Raw genomic sequence first — 22,566 nt, 5'->3', positions numbered from 1 at the left:
AAAAGAAATGGGAAAATGGGATAAAATATAAATGTAAATTTATTTATAAGAATAAATAAATTCTTTTAAATTTATTTTAAGAAAATAAATTTTCTTAAAATTTATTAAGAAAGGCTAGAAGTACAAATACCAAATTTTCTCTTGATAGTATTTTACTATTTCTTTGTGGTTCTCTTTCCCAAATTTATGATAATTATTTTTAAAACTATTATTATCAGCATAAATACACATTATTTTTAAATTAAATAGAAAAATACTCTTGAAAATTTAGACATTTTATCAAATAAATGAAGTGGTACTGGTTGACATCTGTGAAGAATTTGCTAGATAGAACCTCCAACTGATATGTCATAAATGTTTTAGATGTGGGTCAAGGTTGTTTTTTTTCATTACTCAGGGAAATTCGGTGAGGCTGGAAACAGGTGAGTCTCCTCCTGGCTTGCATCAATTTAGTCCTTTCAGCATTTATGTCAGCATACCATGAAAAAAATTTGGGAAGCACTGTGCTTTACTAACCTGGAAATAAGCATCTGTAGCATGCTCTAATTTGATTCTATATATTAACATATTATTTATACCTTATTCATTAAGAATAAGATTAATAACCCAAATAATAGACTAATAGCCCTAAAAAGGCCTACCATTTATTAAGTACTTAATCATGTACTAGGTACTGTCCTAAGTACTTTACATCTGTTATCTCAGTTAATTCCCACGGCAGCCATACAAAGTTTAGATATTCCAGTTTTATAGGTGAAAAAATGGATGCTATTATGTGAAATTAGTAACTAACTTGCTAAAATCTTGAATGGTAGAAGTAGGATTCTAACTAGTATCTTACTCCAGTGTCTGTAGTCTTAACCAGTATATTCTACTGTCCCCTTTTTTCAGGAACCTATCCATTATGTGAAGCAGTATACAGCTGTATCAGACAGATGATCACAAGTATAACAAGGGCTCTCTTCACCATCTCTCTCCCACTAGAGCATCAGCTCCATAAGGACAGGGAACTTGCCTGTCTTAATCCACCTAGCACAATACCTGGAGCATCACAGGAAGTTAGATATTTGTTGAATGAATGAGTAACTCTGGCTGCACATCAAAATTGCCCATAAAGGTTTTGCAACATTCAGATGTCAGGAGCCTACCCCATCTCCCAACTAGTATCACCAAGGGAAGAATTCAACTTGCCACCAAGGGAAGGCAAGCATATATTTTTAAAGATTTACAGGTACCAGGCATGGTGGCTCATGCCTGTAATCTCAACACTTTGGGAGGCTGAGGTGGGTGGATCACATGAGGCCAGGAATTCAAGACCAGCCTGGCCAACAAGAGGAAACCTGTCTCTACTAAAAATATAAAATTTGATGGGTGTGGTGGCACACGCCTGTAATCCCAGCTCCTTGGGAGGCTGAGATGGGAGAATAGCTTGAACCCAGGAGTCAGAGGTTGCAGTGAGCCAAGATTGTTCTACCTCACTCCAGCCTGACAGGCAGGGTGACAGAGTGAGAACCTGCCTCGAAAACTAATAAAAATAAAATAAAACTACAGGTGATCCTAATGCCTAGTCAAGATACAGAACCCCTATCCTAGAGCAGTGGTTCTCTAACTTGAATATGCAGCAGAATTACCTGCAGAACTTGTTAAAATCCCCAGAGCTTCCATTTACTAGGTCTGGGGTAGAGCTTGAGAATTTGTATTTATTCAAGTTCCCAATACTGCTGTTCTGTGAATCACATGTTTAAGAACTGTTGGCCGGGCACGGTGGCTCAAGCCTGTAATCCCAGCACTTTGGGAGGCCGAGACGGGTGGATCACGAGGTCAGGAGATCGAGATCATCCTGGCTAACACACGGTGAAACCCCGTCTCTACTAAAAAATACAAAAAAAAAAACTAGCTGGGCGAGGTGGTGGGCGCCTGTAGTCCCAGCTACTCGGGAGGCTGAGGCAGGAGAATGGCGTGAACCCGGGAGGCGGAGCTTGCAGTGAGCTGAGATCCGGCCACAGTACTCCAGCCTGGTCGACAGAGCGAGACTCCGCCTCAACAACAACAACAAAAAGAACCGTCATAGAGACTGGGTTATAGGGAACTAAATCAATACATTTTTACCTAGAACTTAAGCAGGAGATTTATTTAGTCAGACAGACCAAAATAAACATTGGTCACTCAAGCAATGCAGATTTTAGTCACAGTATTTAAAACATCCAGGAATCTGTCGTGCCCACTGAGCTTGTTGCTCTAAAAGTTTCTTTGAACACTTACATATTATTTTTTTTTCCAAGCAAAACTATTTCCAGCTTTATTAAAGTTACTTTCCATAAACAATCAGGGTATTTCAGGCAGGACATGGGCAGATAATCATTAACAGTGTACAACAACTTTCGAACTCCCTTCTTCAATGGACTACCAAAATCAAAAAGCCACTATAAAACCCCATAAGATCTTCATCTGATGCTCTGAACGGAAAGGTTAGAGTGAGGGTTGACATTTCACCTTTAGCAGGTTGTTTAACAGCTTTTTGTGAACTGACCCTGACTTCCAGGAAATGAAATAAAAATGGCAGAATTTATCTGAAAATATGAAAATCCACAGTCTAGAAGTGGAAACTCTACTCTTTTGGGGTGCTCCATCTCAGTGGCACCACTGTAAAGTCTAATTGCCTGACACACTGGTAACCAATTACTGGAGGGTCAGGGCCCAACAGAGTTTGAGTTTAAGGGAGTTAAGTCTGTGTTGAAGATGACGAGGGAGAAGAGAACATAACAACCAATTTGTTTTTTCACACCACAAGGGATTTGTGCCAAGGTGGCTACATGTCTGAGAGTCATGGAATCCCTCCTCCTGGGAGTCAAGAGGAAGTCTCTCAAAATGGGAAGGGAAAGGTGTTTTCCCCACATCAATCCAGCATCAGAGACATTCTATTAGTAACCTATGACCCTTTCCCACAATACAACAGTAAAGTGTTCTGTGTGCTAACAACATAGCTTTAAAAAAAGTAAAACAAGGCCGGGCATGGTGGCTCACTTTAAGAGGCTGAGGCAGGTGGATCACCTGAGGTTAGGAGCTTGAGACCAGCCTGGCCAACATGGTGAAACCCCGTCTCTACTAAAAATACAAAAATTAGCTGGGCATGGTGACAGGTGCCTGTAATCCCAGCTACTGGGGAAGCTGAGGCAGGAGTAAAAAAAAGTTAAACAAATTTTGCATTTTTATAAAACTTGATAAAAATAGTATTTCAAACTATACAGTCACCAGAAATACACAGTCACCAAAAATGCACATGCTTCACTTGGCATCTCCAGCACCTTCAGCTTCCTCTGCCTGGTCTGTTTTGGCACCTTCATTTTCTGCAAGGTTATTCCCCTCCCTGCCAGTGTCAGCATTTTCTTTTTTCCCTTTGGGTACCTCCTCTCTCTCCTTTGCGGGGTCCTTTTTAGGGTTGGGCTCTGGCTTTGGAGGAGCAGGTTAAGCAAACAACCTTGCGGATCTTCTCTGGCTTGTTCTTCACCTTGACTCTGTCTCCTTTAGCATCCCCTTCAGCTTTTTCTTGGGCATGGCAGTGATGCGGCAGGACATAGGCCTTGGATGCAGGAATGCAGCAGCAGGCAGACTTTGGTTGGGCTGGGGTTGTTCTTGCCCCTTCTTCACATTGCTCAGGCTCTGGGTGCTTTATAGTTTTTTCCAGCATATTTTTAACCTCCTAGAGAAAAACATTTCTTTGATCAGTTTGACCTTAAACTGTTTGGGCCCACACAGGCCAGTTTTTACGCTCTGGGAAAGATGTCCTCAGCTGCTCAGGCACTCATCCATGTTCCGCCTCCAAGCAGTGTGATGTCCACTCCCTAGAACTCTGGGGTCTTATCTTACATGGAGAGCCTCTGGTTTCTCCTTATGGGTGCTCTCTTCTTCCATGATCTTCCTTGTCCTGGACCAGGAGATCTGGCAACAGAAACTTTGATAGAGCCCTTTTCCTTTTTTTTTCTGGGTATTATTTGAAGAACCAGAGTTCCTGGATGACATCTAGTCTTAGAGTATTCAGAAACTGTCATAGACTAGTAAATATGTTTCTATTATCTGCAACTGCAGCTAATAGAAATTAGTAAGAGTTACTAGGTACCAATGAACACTGGGCTTTGGGTGAAAATTATAAGCTTTTATATCTAGCTGATGGGCCTTGTACCTAATAGTATTTGGCTTGGTTTTTTAGAGTGATTTCCATCTCATGCCTGTTGCTTTTGTACCATTCATTTTATGTATTTTTAATTGTTTAAAGAAGAGCTGCTCGGGTTTTATAAGTGGTGTTTTTCTCCTTCTTTTAGGTCTCTCTGCAATGCAATCAATGTTTACAACCTCACCTGCAATAACTGTTCAGAAAACTGCACTGATGTTCTGTTTAGTAACAAGATTACCTTCTTAATGGACCTCCTGATACACCAGTTGATGGTATGTAATATTATTGCTTTGAGTTAGAAGCAGTTGACGTTTGAGAAATAGTCCCTGTGGAGAAAACTAAAAGAATTCAACTTATTTACTCTCCAGATGGGGGAAAAAAAAAAAGAAGAAAGTGAAGATGACTGTGAGAATAGAGACTGGCAGACAAACTTAATAATTTGAAATTTTTACATTGAATTCTTTTAAGTTCCAATATTTAATAGCTAATAGACTTATAACACTTGCTAAGGTTACAGATTTACTTAGTTAGACTGGGTCTTTGGAATCAGTTGGATGCAAAGCCAAACCTCTAAAGCCACAGGAATGAGTACTGTAGAGAGGAAGAATGTTAGGAAAGCCTCAAAACCTCTCTTGCCAGGTTAAGTTAAAAGGGTCAGTTTAAGAGGACTGTTTGATGGATATTTAGATTATTTTAGAAAAGAAAACTCCTCTGTTAGGGGAAAACTTGTTATATTGTTGAAATGGGAACAAGCAGCCAATTGTCACCTTAAATTTTACTTCAGTTCACAGATGTTGAAAGAGGTAAGCTCAATATAACAGCCAAAGGTTTAAGTATGTCAACTGGAGTCGCCAGGAGTTTCCTGGTGAAGTTTCTAAGCCCCTGAGGTATCAGCACAAAATAGCTCTCAAGCTGCAAGTTTATAACAGAAGAGATTTGTTTTTCAGAACCGATTTACTTTTACTCAGCACACAGCTCTAATAACTCTTCCTTAAACTACAAGCTTTTGCCTCTATCTGGTTTATTCCTATGCATTTTGCAGTCCTTAATGAAGGCTTAATGTTACCTTCTTCATGAAATCTTCCCCAGCCTGACTCTTCCCCCAAATTCAGGTTAAGTATACTTCTTATGTGATCTTAGGTATTACATCTCTGATAGAATTGATCACATTGAACTGTATCTAACTATTTTCTTGTCAGTTTCCCCCACTAGCCATAAAATCGATGAGGACAGGAAGTAAGTTATCACTATCTCCAAGATTCTAACATAGGACCTGGCACTTAGTAGATTCAGTACATCATTGTTTGTATGTGTGGGTGAATAAATGAATTTTGATACATCGCAAGCTGAAAATCAGAAATGGAATTATGAAACCCTTACAGTCAGACATATTGACATTGAAAGGGAATAGCAGTAAGGGAAAGCAACAAAAATACAGATCTAGAACTGTTGCACAATACAGTTACACAATAAAAAAATGGATTTTTATAGTGATGATAGTGAGTCATCAAAGGCTACATTATATATGATTTTGTCTAAAAAATAAGGCATTAAAATATAAGTAAGATATTTTAGCAAAAAGAAAAAATTCTATCAGAAATATTTGAAAGGCAGCACAAGGAGAAAAGATAACGTTTGTTGTATGGCCTTATATCCCAGGCATTTTAATATATTTGCTTCATTTAATTTTGAAAACAGCTTCTTAAAGTCAGTATTACTATTCCATTTCACAGATGAGGAAACTTGAGTCCCAGAGAGGTTGACTTGCCCAAGGCTACATAGATATTAAGTCAGAAAGCCAAGAATCAGACCTAGGTGTGTCAAACCCAAGTTGGGGGCATTCTGCACAATAACTGACTAATGTTTTTCAAATACGTCAATATCATGAAAGACAAGGAAAAAGTGAGGAACTGTCACAGAATGGAGGAGAGTAACGAGACATAACAAATGTAATGTATGATCCTGGACCACAAAAAGGACATCAATGGGAAAACTTGGAAATTCAAGTAAGATCTATAGAATAGTCTGTTTTATTGGCTCAATGTTAATTTCCTCCTTTCAATTATTATACTACGTTTTTGTAAGATGTTAACAGTAAGGGACACTGGATTAAAGGAATGCTCTATTTTTACAACATATTTGTTTACTTAAAATTATTTCAAAACGAGAATGAAAAAAAAAAACTTCATGCTCTCCTATCATTTTATACTGCATCATCTGGAAGAATTTACTCCATGAAGCTTATTCTATGTTGGTGGTGGAATAAGAGACATTACTTTGAACAGAACAAGTAATGAAAGAGAATGGCATTTGAAATGTGAGGGAATGAACAAGAAGACTTAAAGAAAGAATCTTGGTTCTGCATATATATAGATGTCATGTGTCATAATATAGATGACATATTGTCTTAGTCTACACTGCTGTTACAAAATACCATAGACTGAGTGGCTTATAAACAACAGAAATTTATTCCTCACATTCTGTAGTCTGGAAGTTCAAGATCAAGGTACCACCATAGTCAGGTTATGGTGAGGGCCCTCTTCCAGATTTCAAACTGCTGACTTGTCACTTTATCCCCAGATGGTGAAAAGAGTGCAAGCTAATTCTCTGGCCTCTTTTTATAAGCGCACTAATCCCATTCATGAGAATTCCATCCTTATGACCAAATTACCTCCCACAGGCCCTGTCTCCAGGTATCATCACATTAAGCATTATATTTCAACATGTGAATTTGGGAGGGACACAGCATTCAGACCCTAGTACATACAGTAAATGATATGATGGCAGCCTGTGTAGAATACTCTGGGAGCACAGAGAAAGATATTCAGTGATCCTCCCTGGGACATCATGAAAGAGGGACGTTTAAGTTAGTTCTCAGCTCCTCATAATAGCTATCATTTATTAAGTACCAACCGTGGGCCTGGAGCTGGTAAGTACCTTGATCATTTTCTTCTTCTTTGAAAGCCCTAGTTCCCTTTGAATAATAAAGCCCTAGTTCCCTTTGAATAACTTTCATTGTAACCCAAGGTTTCTTGACCTCAGAAAAGCTTTTAATCTCTCAATGGATTTGACCACATTCTATGTTTATTCTGCCCATCAATTTTGCTCAGTTTGGAACTGGGATCCTGGGACATTAGTTTGCCAAACACATTTTATCCTTTTTTTCCTTATACATGGCACTTTCTGAGTTTTTTCGTTCCTTTTGGGCTCTTTATTTTATCGCCATTGATTCTTACTGTTGCTGTGACTGGGTTTGTGGCAGTGAGTAAAGCAGGATGTGTTTCCTGGTTTGGGGTGGTTGGTGATGGTGATTTTTATGTTTCTGAAAATCACTTGAGCGTATTTTCATTTTTCTTGCTAACCAGTTTTAATTTACATGTAACTGAAATATGGACCACTGACTTGTTAGTCATCCTTTAAATAAGGGATGAAAAAATAGTGATCAATACATTTTCCAACAAGAATAGAAAAAAGCATAAAAGAAGCTAATTAATTGTGATCTGGTGTTATTTATAAGACAGCTGATTATCATCAGCTACTTCAGTCTTTCTGGTTGTTTCACAAACCCAGATGGTTTAGGAGACGTTTTTCTTCTAGCCACTTGGAGTTTGTTTTGGCACTCTTGTATTTCATTTTAATTACTATTTCCAAAACATTGTACAGATGCCTGGGTTATAGAGGTGAATTGGACACAGTTCCATCACTCTAGAAGCCCACAGTTAAGGAAGAAAGAAATTGCATATGCAAATATTAATGACTATAAGAAGCGGTGAGAAGTTCTATAATGTTATCAGAGCTACAAAGTAGCTCAGACAACCTAGTAGAGTACCTAGCACATAATAGGTGTTTGTTCAGTATTTGATGAATGAATGATACATTCTAACTTGGGGGAATTGGGAAGATTTGGAGGAAGAAGTTTAATTTGATCATACCTTGAATACTTTGAACCCAGGAGTTCAAAGCTACAGTGTGCCATGATTGTGCCTCTGCACTCCAGTCTCAGCAACAGTGAGATCCTGTCTTTAAAAAAAGAAAGAAAAAAAAGACACCCAACTCTCAGCTTCTCTGGGAGGGAGAGAGAAGAGTGGAGCATGTGTACAATATCCCAGCTTTTTGGAAGTCTGCCTGAGAGACAACTATCTGTCTTGCCTGACTTGGGGCTAGCATACTTTGGATGCTGCTGAGAACAATGAAGAGCAGGGAGGCTTGCTGCCATAAAACTAGAGAATATGCAGTGTGTATTAGTCCGTTTTCACACTGCTATAAAGAACTACCTGAGACTGGGTAATTTATAAAGAAAAGAGGTTTAATTGATTCACAGTTCTGCAGGCTGTACAGAGAAACTTACAATCATGGCAGAAGACAAAGGGGAAGCAGGTACATTTTACATGGCTGGAGAAGGAGGAAGAGAGTGAAGGAGGAGATGCTACACACTTTTAAACAACCCGATCTTGTGAAAACTCACTATCACAAGAACAGCAAGGGGAAAATCTGCCCCGTGATCCAATCACCTCCCACCAGGCCCTTCCTCCAACATTGAAGGTTACAATTCAACATGACATCTGGGCAGGAACACAAATCCAAACCATATCACAGTGCTAAAGACAGATACCAGCAGAAGGAAGAGATTATGATCACTTGAATAAGAAAGCAGCAAGCATCTCTAGTTGAGAAAGTACGTACATAGGCCTAGAGAAGTTGTATCCCCACCAAAGTTTGCAGAGGTCCTCAGAACCCCTAGCTGAGCTGATTAGTGAGGGTTTTCCACACTGCAAAAGCCAGTTCATAAACACTGGAAGAAGTGGCTTTTTTTGTGAAGTGCACAGATCCCAACAAAGCTTTCAAGACGTAGGAAGAAACAGGGAAACATGGCGCAAAGAAAGGAGCAAAATAAATCTTCACAAACCAACCCTAAAGAAACAAAGACATGAATTACCTGACAAAGGATTCAGAATAACCCTCATAAAGATGCTCTGTGAGCTAAAGGTAACAATGTATGAGCAAAATGAGAATATCAACAAAGAGACAGAAAATACACACAAAAAAAAGAACCAACAAATTTTGGAACTGAAGAATATAATAGCTGCACTGAAAAATTCACAATAGGGGTTCAACAGCAGACTCAGTCAAGCAGAAGAAAGAAACAGCAAACTCAAGACAAGTTATTTGATGTTATCCACCCAGAGGAAAAAAAGAAAAAAGAATGAGAAAGAGTGATGAAAGCCTAAGGGATTTGTGGCATACCATCAAGCCAACCCATATACACATTATGGAAAGTTCACAAGAAGAAGACAAAAAGGAATGGGCAGAAAGTTTACTTAAATAATGGCCCAAAACTTCCCAAATCTGGGAAAGAAAATGGACATCCAGTTTCAAGAAGCCTAAAGGACCCCAAATAAGATCAATGTAAAGAAACACACACCAAGACACATTATAATAAAACTGTCAAACTCTCAAAGACGGTAAGAGAATTTTGAAAACAAAAAAGTGACTTGTCGTTTACTAGGGAACACACATAAGACTATCAACATATTTCTCAGCAGAAACCCTGCAGGCCAGAAGGGAGTGGAGGGATATATTCAAAGTGCCAATTAACTGATCTTTGACAAGATTGCCAGGAATACACAGCAGGAAAAAGATAGTCTTCAATAAATTGTGTTGGGAAAACTGGATATCCACATGCAAAAGAATGATACTGGACCCTTATCTTACACCATACACAAAAATAAACTCAAAACTGATTAAAAACCTAAATGTAAGACTTGAACTTTGTTAAACTCCAAATTAAAACATAGGGGAAAACCTTCATAACATTGATCTTGACAGTGATTTATTGGATATGACACCAAAGCAGGGGCAACAAAAGCCAAAAATAGATAAATGACACTATGTTAAACTAAAAGCTTCCACATCGGAAGAAACAATAAACAGTGCAGAAAGGCAATGTACAGACTGAAGGAAAATATTTGTAAACCATGTCTGATAAAAGGGTGCTGTGGGCTGAATGTTTGTGTCCCCAGAATTCATATGTTGAAACCTAATCACCACTGTGATGGAATTAGGAGGAGGAGCCTTTGAAAGGTGATTCGATCATGAGGGCAAAGCCCTCAGGAATAGGATCAGAACCCTTATAAAAGATGCCCCAGAGAGCTGCCTTACCCCTTCTGTCAGGTGAGGTCATAACTGGAAAGCGCCTTCTATGAACCAGAAGGCACCACTTCTGCCAGCATCTTGATCTCAGGAGTAACTTCTTCCTAACTTCTTGAACTGTGAGAAATAAGTTTTGTTTGTTGTTTATAACAGTATTTTGTTATAGCAGTTCAAATGGAGTAAGTCAGAAGTTAATATCCAAAATATGTAAAGAACTACAACTCAATAGCAAAAATATATGATAATCAATTAAAAATGAGCAAAGGGCTTAAACAGACATTTCTTCAAAGAAAATATACAGATGAACAACAGGTATATGAAAAGATGACCAAAATCACTAATCACTGTGAAAATGCAAATCAAAACCACAATGAGATATCACCTCATACCTGTTAGGATGGCTGTTATAAAACAAATCAGAAAATAAGTATTGGTGGGAGTGTGTTGAAATTGGAAACGTTTGTACTTTTGGTGCAGCCACTAAGGAAAAAAGTACGGAAGTTCCTAAAAAAAAATAAATAAAAAACAGAACTACCATATGATTCATCAATCCTGCTTCTGGGTATTTATTCAAAATAATTTAACTTGGGATCTTGACTAGATATCTGCACTGCCGTGTTCACCTTAGCATTATTCACAAGAGCCAAGAGGTGGAAACACCTAAATATTCGTCAACAAATGAGTGGGTAAAGAAAATGTGGCATATATAATTGACCCTTAAACAACACGAGTTTGAACTGCATGGGTCTATTTATGCATAGATTTTTTTTCAACCAAACATGGATCAAAAATACAGTATCCATGGGATACAAAAACCCACACATATGGAGGATTGACTTTTCATATATGCAGCTTCCACAGAGCTGACTGCAGGACTGAGAATATGCAGATTTGGGTATACACAGCGCTGAACCAATCCCCTGCGTATACTGAGGGACAACTGTACAAACAATGGAATATTAATCTACCTTTAAAAAGAAGGGAATTCTGTCATATGCTGTAATGTATAAACCTGATTGACATTATAAGTGAAATAAGCCAATTACAAAGAGAAATACTGCATGATTCTACTTAAATGACATATCTAAAAGAATCAACCTCATAGAAACAAAGTAGAATGGTGGTTGCCAGGGACCAAGGAGAGGGGGAAACAGACTTGTGTAATAGGTTTAGAGTTTCAGTCATGTGAGACGAAAAAGTTCTAGAGATCCATTTTACAACAGTGTGCATATAGTTAACCATACAATGCACCTAAAAATGATAAAAAAAATTTATGTTATATGTCTTTTTACAAAAAAAAAAAAAACACCAGTGAAAGTACTACTGAATGCTGTGAAAATAGATGGATAAGCTTTTAATGTTGGGAAAGATCTAAACAGTCCAATACACTGATGAGCAAATTGAGATATGGAAAAGGATCACAGAGCTACCTAGTGGCAGAAGCATGACCTGTACCCTGGTCTTCCGAGTCCCTGACCAGGACTTCCCTTCCTATAAGCTCAATTGATGTGTCCTCATTTTCTTAAGTTGACAAATGAAACAAAGCAACAATTTTGTGACTTTAATTTTATAAGTTTAATAGTATTACTTTGGTAAGATATACTGAAAAGCACTTAATTAAAAGATTTATAGTTTCTTGATGTTTCATTGCATTTTAAAAGGCATTAAATATTTTATTAGCAGTCTTATTTTTAATTCATAGTGACCTGTTCTTTATGAAATATTTAACGAATACGCTGATAAATTGTGTGTATGTATTTTTGAGAGCCAAGGAGATTGTTAATTGAAAAGTGATGTACTAACCTTAAATAATTGATATGATACTGTTGAATCTGAGAGGCTGCTGGTGAGCTCTTCAGAAGCTGACAAGAAAGCCCTGGATACAAACAAAGGAAATCTAAGTGCAACCTTACAACAAGGGGATTGTTTTTCACTTAGTCATGTGCAGAGACATCCAGGTGCCTGTTGATTTTCATTACAGCAGCAAGGCCTGGAACTCTCCATTCACCACATTGTTTCTTTATGTTGAGTTGCCAGAACATAGACCCCATAGTTAATTACATGGGAGCAAAAATCCCTCAACACTACAGGTAACAGTACTCTTCCCGTTGCATCTTGTTCCCTTCTTTCCTCACTATATAGTATGGTACTTGCTCAGCATGTCTAGGACACATTGCCTTTTCCTTCAACAAAAGTGTGAACTCTGTTTATGTCTACTGTGCCATATGTCTTATTGACACAGAATTTCAAAACTGGAGAGGAGGTCTTCATAGTGTGTAGTCTATTTTAGTCCACTCATTTTATAGATGAGGATAATGGACTTCAAAAGAGGAGAGGGATGGGAAATACGTGGGGTTGGATACTTGCCCAAGTTCTACAGCCTGTTACCGATGTAACTGGGATGCAAATTCAGGTCTCCTAAATCCTAAGCTAACTTTCTATTATTTTACTTAACAGACTGCTCATTTTTAAGATTAGTATATCATTTTTCAATTAACAATCTCCTTGGCTCCCAAAAATACATACACACAATTTATCAGTGTATTCGTTAAATAATTTACAATGAAACATCAAGAAGTTATAAAATCTTTTAATTAAGTGTTTTTCAGTGTATCTTACCAAAGTAATACTATTAAACTTATAAAATTAAAGTCACAAAATTGTTGATTTGTTTCATTTGTCAGCTTAAGAAAATGAGGACACATCAGTTTAGCTGATAGGAACAGAAGTCCTGGTCAGGGACTCAGAAGACCAGGGTCCAGGTCATGGTTTCTGAAAAACAGAAAAATCACCATTAGGCGAAAACCAAAGTAATAAATATTGCAGTTGGTGGGTGCAAAAATTAGTGGACAAATGTATGATGAGAAAGAGGATATTTGCATAATTTCAAAATAATTTCCCACAAAATGTTAATTTTGTAAAAAAAAAAAAAAAAAGGGTGGGGGGGAAATAGTAGCTTCACAGTGAAAACCTTGGTAGACATCACTTTAACCAAGTTATCAAAACTAACATCACTACTACTGATGTTGCTATGTCAACATCAGTACCCTCTGATAATAATATATGTTTACAAGCTCACAGGATCATTTCTATGATATTCTTGCCAAAAATGCATAACCACCATCAAATTATGAAAAAACATCAGACCAAAAATTGAGGGGCATTTTACAGAATAACTAACCACAGCTATTTCAAATATAAAGACTGAAAAACAGATTAGAGGAGACTAAAGAGGTATGACAATTCATTGTGGAATCTTGGATCCTGGACTGAAAAAAAGAACATTAGTGGGGAAACTGGCAAAACTCTTACAAGGTCAGTAGATAAATTCATTGTTTTGAGCAGGTGTTAATATTCTGGTTTTGGTAATTGTGCTGTAGTTGTGTAGGATATTAACATTAAGGAAAGTTAGGAGAAACCTAAAATTGCTTACAAAAGTTTTATATTTTTAAAAATTCACTAAATGGGTTTTACAGCAGGTTGGAGATGACAGAGGAAAGGGTCATTAAACTTGAAGTTACATCAATAGGAATTAATGTAGTCTGAAGAATGGAAAGATAATTTAAAAGGGAACAGAGCCTCAGAGACTTATAAGACAATATCAAACAGTGTAACCTACATATCACTGGATATCCAAAAGGAGAAGAGAGAGAGAATGAGACATGAACATTTTTTTTGTAAAAAATAATGGCTAAAATATTTTCCTGTTTTAGTGAAAGACATAAATATGCAGATTCAAGAAGCTCAGAAAAGGAAGTTAAATTGTCCCCATTTGCAGATGGCATGATCTTATAGTTAGGAAAACCCAAACTCCACCAAAAACTCTTAGATCTGATAAATGAATTCAGTAAAGTTGAAGAATACAAAATCAACTTATAAAAATCAGTAACATTTCTATACACCAATGATGAAATAGCTGAAAAGAAGGAAATCCCATCTATAACAGCTATAAAAATAAAATTCTTCAGAATAAATTTAGCTAAAAAGGTGAAAGACATCTGCAAGGAAAAGTACAGAACACTGAGAAAGAAACTGAACAGGACCCAGGAAAGATGTTCATGCTCATGGATCAGAATAATTAATGTAATAAAGTGACTATACTACCTAAAGAAACCTACAGATTCAGCACAATCCCTATCAAAACACCAATTTCATTTTTCATAGAAACAGAAAAAAATCATATATTACAAGGCTATAGTAACCAAAACAGCATGATGTTGGTGTAAAAACAGCCATACAGATCGATGGAACAGAAAAGAGAACCCAGAAATAAATCCACTTATTTACAGCCAACTGATTTTTGACAAGATGCCAAGAACATACATTGGGGAATGGACTCCCTCTTTAATAAGTAGTGCTGGGAAACTGGATAACCACATGCAGAATAATGGGACTAGACCCCTATCTCTCCCCATGTACAAAAATCAACTCAAAATGGATTACAGACCTAAACAAAAGAGGTAAATTATATAACTGCTAGAAGAAAACATAGGGGAAATTCTGTTGGACGTTAGTCTAGACAAAGATTGTATAGCCACAGTGCTGCAATACAGCTTAAGGAGACTGTGAGAAGTTAAGGTTGTGTATTATAACTCCTTCAAGCAACCACTAGCAAAATAACTTAGAAGCCAATGGTAAATTAAAATGGGATTCTAAAATATATTCAAATATTCCAAAAGAAAAAGGAAAAGAGGAATTAGAGAATAAAACACAGAGAGAACAAACAGAAAAGAAATAACAAAACAGTAGACCTAAACCCAAGGTGTCAGTAATTAAATGTGTAAAGCCAGCTGAGTGCCGTGGCTCACGCCTATAATCCCAGCACTTTGGGAGGTGGAGGCTGACGGATCACAAGGTCAGGAGATGGAGACCATCCTATATAACACGGTGAAACCCCATCTCTACTAAAAAATACAAAAAAATTAGCTGGGCGTAGTGGCAGGCACCTGTAGTACCAGCTACTCGGGAGGCCGAGGCAGGAGAATCACTTGAACCCAGGAGGCAGAGGTTGCAGTGAGCCAAGATCATGCCACTGCACTCCAGCCTGGGTGACTGAGCGAGACTCCGTATTTAAAAAAAAAAAAAAAAAAATGTGTAAAGCCCTCCAGTTGCAAGATAGAAATTGTTGGAATGGATAAAAAGGCCTAACCGTGTGCTCTATCTACATGAGATGCATTTAAAACACAAAGACTGAACCCATATAAATATAAGTTGAAAGTAAGTGGATAAAAGGACATACATAGTAAGCATAAGAAGATAAGTAGCTATATTAATATCAAAGTAGAATTTAATATCACTGTATTAGTAGATGCAAAGAGGCATTGCCTATTGATATCAAATCAACAGGAAGATATAACAGTCATAAATGTATATACTACAAAATACATGAAGCAAAAATTGACAGAATATAAGGAAGAAAGAAACAGTTTCCATATGAGAATTTCCATTCTCAGAGATGAATATTTTAACAGACCTCTTTCAGCAACTGATAAAATAACTAGACCAAAAAATTCAATAAAGATATACATGATATGAACAATATCATTATCAACCACTTTGACCTAATTGATATTTATAGATCACTGCACCTAGTAACTGTAGAATACACACGTTCTTTCTGAGCATACTGAGGATGTTCAAGATATACTATATGATGGATCATAAGACAGTTTTAATACATGTAAAGAGCTTGAAATAATAGAAAATATGTTCTCTGAAGACAATGGGATGAAGTTAGAACTCAATATTATGTATCTACAAATTCACAAAGAAATGAGAAAATATTTTGAACTGAAAAATATTTTCAATGAAATATATCAGGAAACAACAGATGCTGGCGAGGATGTGGAGAAATAGGAACGCTTTTACACTGTTGGGAGTGTAAATTAGTTCAAACATTGTGGAAGAAAATGTGGCAATTCCTCAAGGATCTAGAACCAAAATTACCACTTGACCCAGCAATCCCATTACTGGGTATATACCCAAAGGATTATAAATCATTCTGCTGTAAAGACACATGGACACGTATGTTTATTGCAGCACTATTTACAATAACAAAGACTTGGAACCAACCCAAATGCCCATCAATGATAGAATGGATAAAGAAAATGTGGCGCATATACACCATGGAATACTACACAGCCATAAAACAGAATGAGTTCATGTCCTTTGCAGGGACATGGATGAAGCTGGAAACCATCATCTTCAGCAAACTAACCCAGGAACAGAAAACCAAACACTACATGTTCTCACTCGTAAGTGGGAGCTGAACAATGAGATTACATGGACATAGGGAGGGGAACATCGCACACCGGGGCCTGTCAGGGTTGGGGGGCAAAGGGAGGGAGAGCATTACGACAAATACCTAATGCATGCAGGCCTTAAAACCTTGATGACGGGTTGATAGCTGCAGCAAACCACCATGGCACATGTATACCTATGTAACCTGCACATTCAGCACATGTATCCCAGAACTTAAAGTAAAATAAAAATAAAATTTTTAAAAGCTAAAAAATACTAGGTATGTGGTGGTGTACACCTATAATTCCAGCTTTTCGGGAGGCTGAGATAGAATTGCTTGAGCCCAAGAGTTCAAGGCTGTGGTGCATTATGATAATACCTGTGATTTCCAGCCTGGGCAACATAGCGAGACCCCAGCTCTTTAAAAAAAAAACAGTGCTTAGAGGAAAATTTATACCTTTAAATAGAAGTATTATACAATTAGTGCATTCTGAATACAATGCAGTTAAGGTAGAAACCAGTGAAGATGAAGATCCATATATACATTTAGAAATTTAGAGATTCCCATAATAAACTCAAGAGCGATAGAGTAAATCACAAGTTTTTAAAACTTAAAATGGAAAAATAGTGAAATCAAAACATCAAGTTGTACACCTGAAGTATATACAATTTTTGTTTGTCAACTATGCTCCAGTAAAGCTGGAGGAATGGAAATAGCAATGAAAAAACTGCGTATCAAAATGTTTGGGATGCAGTTAAAGCAAAACCATAAAAAAGGTATAAGCTTAAATACTTAGGCTTCATAAATTAGAATTGATCAAGAACAAACAAGAGGCACAAATAATGAATAAAATGGGAAATTTATAGATTGAGGAAGAATTGAAAAGTTAAGAAAATACTTTGAACAGCTTTATACCAGCGCATTTGAAAGCTTTAACGAATTTAAATTCCTAGAAAAGTATAACTCACCAGACCAACTCAAGAAGAAATAGAAAGCCTGAATAATTTTTTAACCGTTAAATAAATTAGTTATTTAAAATCTATCTATTAAAAAAAGCACCAGGCCTAGATAATGCTACAGCTAACTTCCAGCAAATGTTCCAGGAACAAGATCATTTCAATGTTAAACTATGCCAGGAAGATAAAACGTGTGATTTCTTCGCAGTTCGTTTTTTCGAGACCACTATAACCTTGGTAACAAAACCAGACAAAGATGGTGCAAGAAAAAAAAATTACAGGCCAGTCTCTCTAATGAACCAAGATGTCAAAATGCTAAAAATATTAGTAAATTCAATGAATTATGAAAATGAGATATTTTTGCAAAGTGTGAAAGCAAGCAAAACTAAATGTTATATTCTCTAGGGACACATTTATGTGATAAAATATTTGTTTAAGCAAGGGAATGATAAACACAAAATCATGATAGTGGTTACTAGGTTAGGGAGATGGGGAATGAGATAGTTGTAGAGCCAAAAATAAATTAAATGTATTGATATTATTCCCGTTAAATTATTTAAATTTTACTTAAAAAATTAAAGCCACAGTTGTAGTGTTCTTGGAATTCATGATCAGTGGGTAGCTCAAACAAGCATCAAATACAGTATATCTTAAGGATTATGATGAGTCAAGGCAGTGCTGATTTTCAGGGGTCAAAGTTCCTAGACAAAGTAATATCTAAATATTACTAATATCTGAGACCTGAAGGATAAGTAGTAATGTGATCATCTAGGGAAACGATGAGAAAAAAAAATCATCCTTAGCAAAGTTTATAACCCAAGTCAAAGGAAGGGGGATGAGTGCTAAGTGGTGAGTGCTCTAGTTGGTGACATAAGTGGGGATCCACTTGTGAAGGATACTAAGTTAGTGGTAATGGGACATAGCCTCAGCTCTTGCCCTATAGATGCTTGCTTGTCTCTCTAGTTTCAAATATGAGGAAATAATGTACTTATTTTACTACTACATTCTGGAAAATAATGCCCTGTATTTTAAATAGACACAAACAATAACTGATCTGTTAGTTTAAGCAGGAAGACCTGTATCTCGGATCATTCTCCAAGTATCTTTCTGCCACTTTTTACCAGTGAGAGAGAAATATTTATTTTCTTGTGCCATACCCATTTCCCAAGAAGAATGTATGTTTGTTGAGAAACAGGATATTTGCCTAATTTAAAAGTATAGTATATTCCTACAAAATTGTTATTAATTGCAAAGTAAAAGAGTAACTTTCTAGTAAGAAAACCTGGCACACACCACCTTGCCAAATGATCAAAGAGTATCAGTTATGCACAAATCAGAACTGTCTGCTACATGATAGGCTGCAATGAAAAGAACACAGCATTGCTTCTGTAATATTTCTGCCAAAGGTAATATAATCTGAATCTAATTATGAGGAAACATTCAACGTACCCAAATTTTAGGACATTCTTCAAAATAACCTGTAATCTTCAAATGTCTAAAAATCATGAAAGTTCAAGGAGTCACTGAGGAGTTTTCTAGACTGGTAGTAATAAGAGACATGACAACCAGTTAGAACACGATTCTGAACCAGATCCTTTTGCTCTAGATGACATTAATGAGACAACTGGCAAATTTTGAATGGGCTCTGAGATTTAGATGGTGACAAAGAATCAGTGTTAATTTCCTGACTGATGAGTATATTGTCATGTAGGAGAATGTCCATTCATTGGAAATACACAAAAGTATTTAGTGGTGAGGGGGCATCATGTGAGTATCCTCACAAGGTTCAGGGAAAAAGGTCCTCTTAGCTGGGTTCAGTAGCTCTCACCTGTAATCCCAGCAACTCAGGAGGCTGAGGCAGGACAATCGCTGGAGGCCAGCAGTTTGAGACCAGCCTGGGCAACATAGCAAGACCCCATCACTACAAACATTCTTTAAAAATTTAGCTGGTCCTGGTGGCACACACCTGTAGTCCCATCCACTCAGTGGGTTGAGGTAGAAGGATCACTTGGGCCCGAGAGTTAGAGGTTGCAGTAGGCTATAATTGCACCAATGCATTCTACCCCGGGCAACTCTATCTCTTAAAAAAAAAAAAAAAAAGTTATTTGAACTATACTTGCAGTTATTCTAATATATGGGGCTATATGCACATAAAAACACACAAATATTTTAACAAAATACAGAAATAAAAGTTTTGGAAACCTGGAATGAGTTGATAAGAGTTTTGTGATTTCCATCAGCTACATACTTTGATCTCAATAGCTGAAACACAGAATAACTTAAAACTAGGGCTTATTTCTTGGAGCTGAAATACGGCCTTCAACTTAAAAAGTTTTCCTTATGGGAAAGTGATTGTTCTTGTGAAAGGAAAGTGAAGCTTTCATAGTAGACTGTTTAGCTATATCATTGAAACACATTTAAAATCCTTGCAGGGGAATTTTTAAAACACCTAACTCATACTATGAAAATTCTTCAAAGGGGATGACAGCTATTCAGTGTATACTTTGTGCCAATTTGAATACAACACTGATGTCATTTAATATGGAGATTTAGGAAAATGGGCAATCCCAGTAGCCAGGTTGAGTACCTGTAGTATCCCAGGTATCTTGTGTAGAATGTTCACAGTATAGCTTCAGGGGAAAGACTACTACAATTGAAAGGCACAAAGACCAGGATCAGCAATGCAAGGGAATAGTTCTGTTCCTTTGTGTCTAACAAGCCTGGAAATACAAGACTTGGTAACTGCCATTTGGAAAGACTGAGAACAGAATCTTGAAATTAGGAAACCTAACAAGGGTAAGATTCATACAATACACACGTGTACATGTACTCAGAAAGCAGAGAGATGAGAGAAAATGGAAGAGTGGGACTAAAAGGAAGACAAGAGTAGGAACTAGAAGAAGAATGAGAGAGAAGAGGGAGGTTAAGGAAGGAGATAAAATGGAGAGGAAAAGAGAAGTGGATCAGCTCTGGGGGTATGTGTAGAAATTAGAATGGCAAATACAGATAAACCCTGGCTAGACCTTTGCCAATACCCCATAATAATACAGTCACAGCCTACCCTCTTTAAGCTTACATCCCAGTGTTGTCATGTTTGTATTTAGATATAGCAAGGCATGAAGCATTTACTGTCTTTTCCAGTAAATGAAAGAAAATAGTAATATCAGACATTCTAAGGTCATACACACAGCTAAGTTCCTGTTTCTGTGCCCTTTCCCACTTCTCTTGGGGTTTTATGAGATGTGGGAAATGGTTCTTTATGGTTGGCCTCTGCTCTTGTTCCATTCATTCTTACCTGTTAAAGCAGTCTGTTTAGAGAGGAAAAAGCAGCAATATTAGGTTTCATTAACGCTTCTGACCGTGACAAAAGTCTTAACATAGACCACACTCCAGTATGTAGCTGTATTCGTTGAAAGATAACTTGCTTTCTCTTAAACCTTGACAATATAGTTTAACAAACTCCTGTGTTTTATAAAGTGTGCTTTAAGTTTGGCAGTGTCTTATAAACATACACTTACCCTACATCCAGCAATCCCACTCCTGGCTATTTCTCCAAGAAAAATGAAAAACATTTCTCTACAAAAAGACTTGTACAGAAGTGATCGTAGCATCCTTATTCATAAGTAAAATCCCTAAATAACACACATGTCCACAAACAGGTGAATTGGTAAATTGAGGTATATTCATAGTGGAGTATTTAGCAATAAAAAGGAATGAACTATTGATGCAACATGGATGAATTATTCAGAATTCATGGAAATATTATTCATACTGCAGAAAGCCAGATTCAAAAATCTACCTACTGTATGATTGCAGTTATTTGAAATTCTAGAAAATGCAAAGTCATTTATAATACACAGCAGATCAGTGATTGCCTATACACACAGGGGCGAAAGGGAACATTGACTTCAAAGGGGCACAAGGAAACTTTTGGAGATGATCAGAGTGTTCTGTATCTTGATTATGATGGTTCTTACATAGGTGCATATATGTCAAAATTAATCGAAGTGTACTCTTCAAATGGGTGCATTTTACAATAAAATTTATTTTTTAAATATGTTTTTGCTGGCCAGGTGCAGTGGCTCACGCATGTAATCCCAACACTTTGGGAGGCCAAGGTGGCTGGATCACTGAGCCCAGGAGTTCAAGACCAGCCTGGGCAATATGACAAAACTCTGTCTCTACTAAAAATACAAAAAATTAGCTGGGCTTGGTGGCACACACCTGTAATCCCAGCTACTCAGGAGGCTGAGGCATGAGAATCACCTGAACCAGGGAGGTGGAGGTTGTGGTGAGCCGAGATTTGGCTACTGCACTCCAGCCTGGGCAACAGAGCAAGACTCCGTCTCAAAATATATATATATGTATATATATGCTTTTACAAATGTGGTAAAATGTTATCAATTGGTGAGTCTAGGTAAAGGATATACTTCATCTTTTACTTCATTATACTAGATTTAGAAGGGGAAAAAATACTCTTTCCAATAGGCAGCAATGTAAAGACAGTAATTGAATTATTGAGGGGAATAAATAAGCCGGAGAGCTTAAGAAATGCGCTGTCTTCCTAGAATTTTGTATCTGTTCTTTCTTTTTATTATTATTATTATTATACTTTAAGTTCTAGGGTACATGTGCACAACGTGCAGGTTTGTTACATGTGTATATATGTGACATGTTGGGGTGCTGTACCCATTAACTCGTCATTTACAATAGGAATATCTCCTAATGCTATCCCTCCCCCCCCGTCCCTACAATAGGACCCGATGTGTGATGATCCCCTTCCTGTGTCCAAGTGATCTCATTGTTCAATTCCCACCTATGAGTGAGAACATGTGGTATTTGGTTTTCTGTTCTTGCGATAGTTTGCTGAGAATGATGGTTTCCAGCTGCATCCATGTCCGTACAAAGGACACGAACTCATCCTTTTTTATGGCTGCATAGTATTCCATGGTGTATATGTGCCAACTTTCTTAATCCAGTCTGTCACTGATGGACATTTGGGTTGATTCCAAGTCTTTGCTATTGTGAATAGTGCCGCAGTAAACATA

General features: G+C 37.2%; 1 protein-coding gene across 1 annotated transcript in view; it reads left to right on the top strand.

The window, feature by feature from the left end:
* Positions 1-22,566, top strand: part of SCAPER (S-phase cyclin A-associated protein in the ER) — a 565,180-nt gene that overhangs the window by 438,427 nt on the left and 104,187 nt on the right. Inside the window, exon 25 of the mRNA XM_011932825.1 lies at positions 4,320-4,443. Coding sequence (XP_011788215.1) covers positions 4,320-4,443 — 124 coding nt within the window. The remainder of the gene's footprint in view (positions 1-4,319; positions 4,444-22,566) is intronic.

This window comes from Colobus angolensis, unplaced genomic scaffold (genome assembly GCF_000951035.1).
Source record: "Colobus angolensis palliatus isolate OR3802 unplaced genomic scaffold, Cang.pa_1.0 Scaffold99, whole genome shotgun sequence".
NCBI lineage: Eukaryota > Metazoa > Chordata > Mammalia > Primates > Cercopithecidae > Colobus > Colobus angolensis.
Note: the sequence above shows the minus strand (reverse complement) of the source record. Positions and strands in the feature narration are given on the sequence as shown.